At 42.8% G+C, this 11814-nt stretch overlaps 1 protein-coding gene across 2 annotated transcripts; it reads left to right on the plus strand.

Moving 5' to 3' along the window:
• The first annotated feature begins 292 nt into the window (after positions 1 to 292).
• scn1ba (sodium channel, voltage-gated, type I, beta a) lies at positions 293 to 11803 on the plus strand. 2 transcript variants are annotated; one of them, XM_086038647.1, is made up of 6 exons: positions 293 to 1470; positions 6664 to 6830; positions 8074 to 8311; positions 8396 to 8537; positions 9521 to 9597; positions 9745 to 11803. In XM_086038647.1, the coding sequence occupies exons 1-5, from the start codon at positions 1407 to 1409 to the stop codon at positions 9585 to 9587; spliced, it is 678 nt and encodes a 225-aa protein (XP_085894773.1). In that variant the 5' UTR covers positions 293 to 1406; the 3' UTR covers positions 9588 to 9597; positions 9745 to 11803. The 2 variants fall into 2 exon arrangements, with proteins under 2 accessions (XP_085894773.1, XP_085894772.1); XM_086038646.1 differs by lacking the exon at positions 9521 to 9597.
• Positions 11804 to 11814: the final 11 nt, after the last annotated feature.

The following is an 11814-nucleotide window of genomic DNA, read 5'->3' on the forward strand; positions in this document are numbered from 1 at the left end:
TACAATGGAAACTTCCACGCAGTTATAAAACAAAAACACCTGGAAGTCGGCATATGGCGGCCACCTCGCTGTTGGCAGGACAACGCCCTGCTACCTCCATCCATCCATTATCTGTACCGCTTCCCCTCACAAGGGTCGCGGGGCGTGCTGGAGCCTATCCCGTGCATGCAGCAGTCTTCGGGCAGTAGGCGGGGGACACCCTGAATTGGTTGCCAGCCAATCGCAGGCCCTGCTACCGCTCTATCATCATCCCCCCCCCCTCCACCTCCACGTCGCATCGCATCACCCCCACCCGACCTCCACCATCAGATCAGCGCAGCATGCCGCCACACGGTCACGTCATGTCCGCTTGCGAGCCTCCAGATATTTCGCGTCCTGGCCTGCCTGCCGTCTCCTGGCTTTTTTTATTTTATTTATTCTTTTACTTTTTTTTTTTTTTGCGTTGACTTCCATTTGAAAGCCCTGCGATGGTGCGGCGCTTAGCTGCCGAGTGGGATGCTCCGGCATGAACTAACATGGACCGATGCGAGCACTTATGGATCATCGCAAGTGAGAATTTTGCTTCCCACTTGCGGATATTTTGACAGCAGGGTGCATTTATTTGGCTTTAAAACAGCATTTGAATCTCATTTGAGCCACTTGGAGAAATATGTCAGACTTTCAAGACACTTGTTTTGTGTGTTCAGGAACATCCTGAAACTGAAGCGTGCTTATTCATAATCGCTGATTATTTAATTTTTTTTTTTTACCCTACATATGTGCTCAATGTGTGCTACATCTTTTGGCATTTTGGTGGATTCAGTCATTTGCTGAGTTTTTGTACTCAGGCCAAAGTAATGAACGTCATTCATTTTTGTTCTCATCTTTGCGCCAAGTGAGTCGGATAGTTTCACGTAGACAAAAGTGGTGTTTTGCTGCCATTTAGTGTCATTTCCAGACAATTGCAAACCTTTTCAGAGGGGGCTGTCAATAACTGTTGGTCCCCAGCTTTAATTTGCATCGACAATATGGACTCAAAAAAAAAGCCAAAGAACAAGTAAACACTGTGCTTCCATTCAACTTCATAAGATGTTCTCTGTCAAGAAGGGCCACGGTCCTTGTGGGATGAAAGCCAAAGAAGAAGAAAATAGAAGGAAAGGAATATTGCAGGAGGCCCACGATCAATAATTGAGGAGAGCTTGAAAGGCGACACTGCGAGTGCTTCTTCTTTTGTAACTGGACACTGAGAAGCATTTGGGGAGGTGACCTGTGAAATCCTCCTTTTGGTTCCTCCTCCTCCTCCTCTTGCTCCCTTTTCTTCTTTTTCTTTTGGCGCGGGGCATCACATTGTTGTTCTTCTTGATTTTTTGGGGGACATAGCCTGCACTTTTGCCAGCGTTTGTGTTTACCTGAGCGTCTGTGACAACATGTCTGCCTTGGCGGAGGCCCCCCCGACGTTAATAGTGTTGGTCCTCCTCGTGGCGCTTCAAGGTGAGTAGTTCCTGATTTCTGTTACCGTGGTAACACTGCAGCGTTTATTGACTTGATTTGGAATCTGATGATTTTGTTTTTCTGCTATCCGCCGTTAAAACTCACCTTTTCTGTGATTATGTGCTCAGGTCAAAGCCGTGTCAAATATAAAAGTAGTAAGTAAGTAAAAGTGAAGTGCCGTCTTCCGTCTGGTTCTTGAGACATTTTCCACCCAATTTTGTGTTCATTGGCTAAACTGGCGGGGCGATTTTTTTTTTTTTTTTTTTTTTCTCAAACTTTCCGAAAATCCTGGCGTGATCGCCAAACTCTGCTTATTGTTGAGGTCCTATTTTTTTTTCACGGCGCACCATGCACCGACGGAATTTGGCCAAAGTGGCTGCTTCAAATCAAAATGGCCGACTCTGTGTTCAATTTCAGGCATGGGTCCATGGGACTTCTTTTTTGCGCACCGTATTACAAAAGACACGTCCACCAAATTTCACTGTAATCAGTGGAACTGTTGTCTAGGTCCGATTTTTTTTTAAGCTTTCAAGGGGCACTTGTGCGGGGAATTTGCCCAAAGTGGCTGCTTCAAACCAAAATGGCTGACTTCCTGTTCAACTTTAAGCATGGGCGCCAGAGACTTTTTCATGCATCCTATTATGATAGACATGTCTGCAAAATGTCATGTTTATTGTTGAAACTGCAGCCGAGGGCGGATTTTTTGATTTCCTTTTTCTTTTCTTTTTTTTAAGTTTCAAGATGAACAAATGACGGAATACGCCCAGAGTAGCGACTTCACACCAAAATGTCCGACTTCCTGTTCAATTTCAGGCATGGGTCCTGAGACTTTTTTGCGCGTGCTCTTGTGTTGGACATGTCCACCAAATTCTATGTTGATCGGTGAAGCCGTTGCCCCCTGCCCTGCCAAAAGCCAATTACGGAATTGATTGAAAGAACGATGCGCGGGTCTCTAAAATTAATGGTTGTTAATGTAGCTTCAGTGCGGTAAGCAAAACATGACCAAACTTTTAAGGTTGCGCGTCACAGATGATCTCATTTTAAGCCCAAGGATTTAAAAGAGGCCAGAAAAAGGATGTGATGCATTAGAGGAGATTATCGACTCATCCAGCTGCTGCTATTTGACTTATTAGTACAGTGCAGCCCGAGTAGCAAGCAACGATGAAAAAAATGGCCTTTTTGGGGACATTTACATGCCCAAAAACTCACTAATTGTTGCAAGTGCATGTATCCTGTTGAAAATATATGTATTCATATCATATGCGGACAGAAGATGACCTCACAAAACTCGCTCAGTAGCACCCCCTGCAAAGTTAGAAAGAAGCACCAACGCCAGTTTCCCCGATCAACACATAATTTGGTTGACACGTCTGTCCTAACCGGATGCACGAAATAGTCTCGAGGACCCGCTCCTGAAATTGAACATTGTGTCAGCCATTTTAGTTTCACACAGCTTTGGGGTGAATACCCACAGTAGGAAAGTAAGAAAAAATCAAATTAAAAAAATCAGTATTACAGATCAACACGAAATCTTTGACCAACTCCAACAAAGGCAAATTTGCTAAAGTGAGCCCCGATTGGAAGCAGTTGCGCTAGACGGGCAGGTGATGCTAACTTTTTGCTTACACCAGTGCTTCTCAAATAGTGGGCGGGGCCCCCCTTGGGGGGGGCGCGGTGCAATGCTGGGGAGCGGGGGGGAGTTGTGTGACCCTGGGGAACATGCTTTTTTTTTTTTTACACATTTTTACAGCTTAAACAAGGATATTATTATTTTTGGAATTTCAGGCAAATTGATGCACTTCAATTCTTTTGTTTTACAGACTAATAAACAATGTTAATAAGGTTGTTCTTGTAAGTTGAACTATATCTCTTTCTTTTAGTTTTCTTTATGTTAACAAGGAGACAATGTTCTGCAGAGGTGTACCTATAACTATTTTATAGACAAATGCTATTATCTATAGTCGCGGCGGAGAGTGGGTGGTGGGGGTGGGGGGCGCAAATTGTTTTCTTCTTGCTAGGGGGGCGTAACAGAAAAGAATTGAGAAGCACTGGCTTACATTATCAAAAGTGGGTGGAGCACGGCGTTGAAGTTTGATGATCTCTTTGAGAATTTCAGAAAATTTGAAAAAATGAGCCCCTGACAAGCAATTTCACCGACTGACATGAAATCGGGTCGAGGCGTCGATCAAGACAGAATGCCCGAAAAAGCCGCAAAGACCAAGGCACAAACGTGAACGGCCTGGCAGGGGGCAGCCATTTTGGTTTGAAGCAACACTTTTGGTCAAATTCAAAGGCGACGTAATTGAAGGGAATTGGCCACTGCTTGGAGCCTTTAACGCTGCAAAAAAGAAGACTTATAATGACACAGCGTACACCGTTGTTGCAGCAAAGCAATGCTTCTAACTTTTTGCTGGCAGAGGGTTTGGATGGAGTTCAGCGATGACGGGGGCACGCACATCTGGACACGCAAGGGAGGATCAGGCAGGAAATTGGTTGAGAGCTCAAAAGATGGCGGCTTGATTAAAAATATCGGCCTTTTAAATCTGGAAGAGTGCACTTGATGTGAACAGGTCAACAGCAGTAATGAACACGCGCAGGATATTCACGGCGGCGACGGAAGGAGGATAACAGTTCACGCGAAGCGTCATGTCGAGGGCAGCGAGGGATGCCTGCAAAGGGCGCAAGACGAATAAAATGATGTTAGTAGATGAAAATCCAAAATATAGCAAAGGTCTTTTTGATTCAAATGTGGAAACTTCAAGTTAAGAATAATTAAAAATACACAAATGAAAAAAAACAATACAAACTCATTTTGAAGCATCCTCGTGGATAATGGCTTCATTTAATATAAATATTCTTGTCATTATTGATGAGGCAAATATTACATTTCTAAATAGTAACGTGGAGATTCAAATGCCAAAGTTCTAAAAATGTTGCTTCCATTTTTAGAAACTAAACATGAATATCCTTATACTTTAATATGCATCTTTTAAGATCACGATATATCAATATCAATGATAGACAAGCAAGTTCATTTTTAGACTCATCGTCGGATCTTCACATTGGATCTGATTGCTTGCACTTTTCTCCACCACTGAGGTACGGTCATCATCTTGCGTATCGCAGGTTGGATCGGATCCCGGTCGAGATCATCTCAGTTGCCTGACAGCAAAAGAAACAAACTGGGATCAGACAAGTTTAGCGCAATCATGGTCTCTGTCCAAACGCCAGTCAACGAAGCACATTAGGTTGTGCTATTCATAGTTGCGTTGACCTTTTAGTCAAGCTGAAATATTGGATGCTCAAATAAAATGACCTAAATTTAGGCTTTTTTTTTTCCTCCAGGTCCTTGAAGAGGAAAAAAAAAAGGAAAAGTAAAAATCAATGATTATTGCCCTCGACTGATATGAACTACTTGATATCACGATACATTTTTCAGCTGTATCGATCAGCCCTCGTCAAATTGATCAATATTTCGTGATGATAAGAAAAAACAACAGCATTCACTTCTAATAAAATGCAGATGCGCAGGCATCCAAGCTAAAGCACGAGAGCGGAACCCAGTAGATTTGCGTTTACAATTTTTTGGGGGGCACCGATTCTATTCTATTCTATTCTGGCCCACTCTAGTTCTCAGTGGCTCAATTGTCCATAGGCGCGAAGGGGAGCTATTCAAAATAAAAGAGGTACAGTGAAATGAAAGGACAGTCGTCCTTCATGTTCCATGAGCATGCATGACGCAACGCTTCCGTCCAAGGACAAGTGCACATTAGGAATGCAGCTCACGCGGAGCCCATCTTGGCCAGATGGATGAAGCCATCAAACGGATGTCGGCCGCCTTGCGACCTCGCCAATCAATCCATCCGTGGTTAGCGGCCAGCACTCGCAGCTTGGCCCTCCTTACCCACGGCAGCGCTGTCACACGCTCTCGTCCGTTGTGCCAAGCCAGTGACACGCACGCACGCACGCACGCACGCACATTCGCTCAAACGGCGCATTGTCCTCGCGGAATGTTTCGGGCGCGCTCGGAAACCAGCAAAATGTCGCGGAGGTTTGGCATTTCCTGTTTGGGTGCATGTGAGGTCCAACTTGCTCATGATTCGCCTCATTCGAGGCCATTCCATTTATTATTTCGATTTTTGACTTTCCTTTGTAGTTCTTTGTATTTGTATCGGCGTCATCGTTTCACTAACGACAATGAAATATTCAAAACTGGAAAAAGGGAAAATCTCATCACACCACCTCTGATTGGCCCCTTGTTGCTAGGCAGCTTTCATAGGGCTCAAACATCTGCCTGACCATGTAGCGGGAAACAAAATGGACTAAGACAGCCACAAGATATGACCAAAAACAAACACAAAAAACAGCGCTGTGGGAATTATGAGACACTCATTTACGCTTTGTCATTGCATGGTTCTATGAGTTATTAAAAAAACATTTGCCTTGATGTGTCTTTTGTGCGTTTGAGGTCACACAGGATTTCGTTCAAAGGATTAGCGAGCTAGCGCACGGCAAATTCTGGAATATCTCTTGCGTAATCCTGACTCGTCAGATTATGTAACGTTGACATTTTTGATGCGGTGTGCAAAAACCTTCCTTGCGTGTGTGTGTGTGTGTTTGTCACTGTCTGGTTGCGTCGTTTTACCGTGTCAGCATAAAAAAGGTTTTTGCAGCCTGCCTCGTTGACGGCTCTTGTTTGTTTTGGTTGACCTACTCGTAGCTAGAAGTTGTGCTCCATCCAATATGAAATGATGACGTGCCCGGGATTTTTTTGCACATAAAAATGACTTTGATGGGGATTAGCAGATGCATGCACAGCTGGCGTGGCTTCCTCATAATTAACGCAAGTCTGTCATCGCCATGACGCCGCGTTTGAAAAAATTTGCGTTCTTTATAAATAGCTAAATAAATCAATGACGTTGTTATAGGTCGCATTCATGGCGGGAAAGACTTGGAAATGATTTATCCCGGCCTCATTTTCCATGTCACATGAAGATAGCATATGAAGAGGGGTGTGTAGACTTTTACTGCGTTTGAGCTTCCAGGCTGCAGGGTCCACACACACACCGCTTGAGAGGCAGCTCCAATTGACTCCAAGCAAAGCCCCCGAAAGCAGGGCAAGACCAACTCGGTCACGTGACGACAAAAGAGGCGAGCGAGCACGTGAGCTTGTCTTCCGCGCCTTCTCTGCAGCGGGCGCGTGCGCGGGCGCGTGCGTGGAGGTGGACTCGGACACGGAGGCGGTGGCCAACCGAGGCTTCAAGCTGGGCTGCATCTCGTGCAAGAGGAGGGGCGAGGTCACGGCCACCGCCGGCGTCACCTGGCTCTTCAAGGCCGTCGGCGACGCACACTTCTCACACGTCAGTCACACGCGCACCCGACAAAAGGAGGGAATGCATTTCTTAAACAAAGGGAGCGCCCACATGACACTTTGTTTTCGACCGTTTCATCATTCAATTAAAATAATAAAAAGAATGCTAAATGACTCATTTTCAAAAATTACGTTAAAACGGTTTGGATGGAAAGAAAGGACACATTACCTGTGCATGTATTTTTCTAAAATCAAGTGTTGAATTATATGTATACATCATTTATCTCAATTAAAATCTAATTCAAAACGCAAAATGACATCCTCTCATTTTCAAAATTGCATTATGAATTACATTGAATACAATAGGATTCATTTGAACTCCCCCCCAACAACAAAAATGTTTCAGCACATACAATATATGAAATTAGACGTGACACATTTTCATTATGATTTTGTGTCAACAGAATTTTACATATTGTACATATTGTACGATGTTTTTTCTTAAGGAAATACACAAATCTTTCATTTTTGAAATGAAAACAAGCATTTCAAAACCAAACGCTTGCAGTTGTTTCAATGTTTTAAATTAAAGATGTAAAAATTGCTCGGTTAGTTACAAATGTTATTAATCCCGGGTGAACAAAAACGTATACATTGCAAATTGCTTTACATTTTTCAAATGCTACTAACAATGTTTGAATACACATTACACAAATGTCATTTTTTAAAACTTAAATGGATCAATTTAGATGAAATAAAAAAACACGATTGTTATTTTCATCACGCGTTTCAGCGCACGTTTTGCATTTCCATTTTTTTTTTTATTTTCTAAATGAACAATGTAAAATGACGCAAATCCCCATTTTTCTTTAAAAAGGAAACAAAACACTTTAGACTGAATTGAAAATGTATGGTTGCACACAGCTTGATCTTTTGAATGAAACGACATATAAAAACGATAGACTACAGTCATTTCTGTTCTGAATTTTACATGATGAATTGAATCTTTTTGAAGTCACTTCTTAAAACGACCTATTTTATAACGATACTTTTCTTCGCACTCGTGTCCCCGGATTTGCGGTTGTCCTTTATCAGAGTAAATAATATGAATGAAAAAAGATTCAAGTGTAAGTGCTTTCAGATCCCGGTTCAAAGCGATCCTCTTTGGCCATCCCGCTGATTGAATTGATTTGACAAAGGGCACATAGTGTTCATGTTTTCACGAGTAAGTCAAAAGGAAAAAAAGCGCCACCTGCATCATCGCAGAAGACTTTGCTCCTCATTGAGCGCAGCTGTACAGCTACGAGGACGAGCGCGGGCGGATTGGGGACGAGCGCTTCGAGCGGCGCGTGCAGTGGCGCGGCAGCAGGCGGACGTCGGACCTCCAGGACGGCTCCATCTACATCGCCAACGTCACCTTCAACGACACGGGCAGCTACAAGTGCGTCTTCAGCCGCACGCTGGTCTACAACGACTACACCTTCCGCACCAACGCCAGCAAGATCATCAATGTGCGCGTGGTGCCCTCAAGTACGCGGCTTTTGGCTTTGGACTTTTGGGGGGCGAGCGCGCAAGCGGCAACTCACCTGTTTGCGCTGTTCCTCGGCTCGCCAGTGACCAGGGGGCTGGCGTCCATCCTGTCTGAGGCCATGATGTACGTGGCCATCATTGGCCTGCAGCTGTGGCTTCTGGTGGAGATGATCTACTGCTACAGGAAGATCTCGGCGGCCGGCGAGGAGGCCTTGAGGGACGCCGCGTGAGTCAACATCGCGTTTGGGCACTAAAGCGACGGCCTGACGCTCGCTAGAATCGTGACAAATGATGTGGCCAAAGAGTTCCTTCAAAACTTTTCCTCCCGCTGGCTGTCCTCGTCTTATTTCTTTCGTTTTCATCCTTGACAGTATTTCCCTTTGAACAAAAAAAACGGCGCTCACTTGCTGCTTCATGACTTTGATATAAAGTTGAACAGACGGACCAACAGATGGGTGAACATGTGGACGGATAAATACTGTTGAAGGGCATTTGAGCAAATTTGAGGCAAACTGGGAGCCCGTCGCATTAAATCAGTAGTAGCCCCGACTTTCGAGAAGGTTGCGGACCCCTGGAATCGATGAGACGTGCCGACTGGACGAATCAAGTTAGGCCGGTTTGGCTGGAGGGACGACATTGAAATGGATGGATGGATGGATGGATGGATGGATGGATGGATGGATATACCGACTGCATGAACGATGGCCGGATTGCCGGCGGCTAGGATCCGTCAATGAATGAATGAATGGGTGACTGAGGTTACAGCAGATGGATGCGATTAGACTTGACCAAGGATGGCGGAATGGATGGATGGATGGATGATGAAGTCAGAACAGATGGATGTGGATGAAGTTAGAATGAGTGCGAAGGACGGATGAATGAGACTAGATGAACAGAGGCTGGTTGGACCAACACAACGGATGATGATGGATGAGTGAGGTTAGAATGGACGCGTGTACGGTTGGACGAATGACCGCGTGATTTTTACCTTCTCGTTCCTCAATCCAGTTGCATTTCTCAGAAACGCACCGTTAAGTGAACATACATTGATGGGCGACTTTACCGAACGAATGCGCTCGGACGAGTTGATGACATCGCGCTTCCCTCCTCCCGGATCAAAGCGCAAATTGCGATTTGTTTTGATTCTCTCAACCTGTTTGACTCTTTGTCTCTCCTTGCTCCTGCTGCTCCTGCTCGTTGCCACCTCAGGGCCGAGTACTTAGCCGTAGCATCCGAAAACAAAGACAACTGCGCAGCGGTGCAGGTGGCAGAGTAACACAAAGACGGTAGGCTCCAATCCACAACGGCGCCGACAATCTTTCCCGCTATTTTCTCGCCGTAACCCCTCCGCGCACACGCACACACAAGCAAAGCAGTGTTGGATAGAAAATGTGCATTAAGTGCCTATTCATTGTTGTTTTGTGTTACCTCAGTTTGGGAACGTGCTGGCGCAGGGACGGATTCTCACACCCACCTTCGGCGTCACCGTCTCCTCCGCAACGACACGCCAAGACGGGAGTGTGACGCTCCACTCCGGACACTTTATGCAAATCTACGACAAACAACGCTGTGCCCGTCCGTGCGTCTGTGTCTTGCTCCCCATTCCATTGCATCCTGCTGAGCTATAAAAAACAAACAAACAAAAAAAACCCACATTAGTCTTTTTGCAATGTGGTGCAGGCAAAAAATAAATAATGAAATAGTATTCAACAATCAAACAAAAATAAATGTGACAGTTACAGTAAAAACTGTTTTAAGAAAGAAGTAAAACTAATAAACATGAGCATGTCAACAGCAGCAAAAAAAAAAGAAAAAAGGATGCCCCGGAAACATTTGGAAAAATATTAGAAATAGATACATTTAAGAATTTATTTTTTTTCCCTATTACTTCATTGAGTTACAGTAAAAAAATGTCATTTACTACTTGACTTGTCACTGTGTGAAAAGCGCTAAACCAAAATATTTATATTTTCATGTTTTTGAGAAGTCAATTCATATTTAATGTTTTTAAAACTAATTTCTTGATTTAAATCTAAATTCAATGAAAAATGTTCACTTGTTCGCTTCGCTTTCTGAAAATCACTCAAGCACTTAAAGTATTATTTCCAGAGTATTTCCTGAGATAATCAAAATATAATTGTTTACATTTTTTTTACTAATTTATATATCTAAAATTTTCATTTAATAAAAATGTTCACTTCTCGCTGCTTTTGGAAAAACACAAATGTATTATTTGCATACAGTATTTCCAGAGATATTAGACACAAAAAAAAAACACTTTTTATATATCTTTTATATTTAGTGGATGAATTTGGAGGTGATGGTAAAAAAGCACCCCGTCTGCACCCCCCCCGAAAGAAAACCCTGAATATTTGACTTTAAGGGATACAAGGGGATTTCCTTGTTACATAAAACAGACAAAATTCGACCATTTCTTATTAGTTTTTTTAAATTCGACCTTTTCATGCTTAATCTTGAAAATATAAACCAAGCAGTATTGCAGTATTAAAGCGGTAGATAGTGGATGGATGGATGGATGGATGGATCAGAAAAAATAGAGTAATAAGTTATTGAATTACAAAAAAGACCTTAAAAAAATAACAAAAATATTTCGGACGTTACTGCTTTAAAATGTAAAAATGAGGGCCGATTAGGCATGATGCGCACGCACGCACGCACAAATGTTCTCAGACGATGTGTGCGCGCTTGTGCTCATTTCTGACTACGGTGGACCCCTGCAGCCTTAAAATTCATCTATTTGCGGATTTGTTTTCAAATGTATCTTTTTTTTTTAATTTATTGCAGGTTGACCCACATTTTTCCAATAATTTGGGGGGGTTTAAAACTATAATGGGCTGTCTGTCACTATCCGCTGCGAATACAGCAAATCAAATTCCCCCCCTGAAAAACATTTGAAATGCCATTCATCCAGCTCCCTAAAAAGACACCACACTTTTCTGGCTGACGATTTTTTTAAATAAATAAAAGTTGCACTGTATTGAATGGAAACATAATAAAAGAGAATGTTTCGAAACACACTGCTAATACAGTGCATTACTGTTGGATGCGTGCCCTACACAAGTCAAAATGATAATGATCATAATGAAAATATTTGCTTGAAAATGTTTTTTTCCAATTGAGTTGGACGTGTGTGGTCACAACTTTTAAAGAAATTCTCTTGGTCTGTTTTTTTTGTTTGTTTTTTTTCTTCAACTTCTTTATAGACTTATCTTCTACTTGTTCAATACTGTTGTTGCAAAACGTAATGTTGAAAGTAATTACTCAAAGGAATTGAAATATATTATCATTGAAAAATGCTTTAAAATGAACTTACAAAGTCTTTTGATTATTTGATATTTCAATTTTCTTTGATACTTTGGCCATTTATTTAATGACATCAAATGTATTTGCAATTTTTTTTCATGAGACACTTGGTTGAAGCTCATGAGAGCTTGATTTTTCATAAACGTAGTAAAGACGCACACACAAAGACGAGGCAGGAC

This window comes from Filicampus tigris, chromosome 8, assembly GCF_054856515.1.
Source record: "Filicampus tigris isolate MCC_2025a chromosome 8, RoL_Ftig_1.0, whole genome shotgun sequence".
Classification (NCBI taxonomy): Eukaryota; Metazoa; Chordata; class Actinopteri; order Syngnathiformes; family Syngnathidae; genus Filicampus; species Filicampus tigris.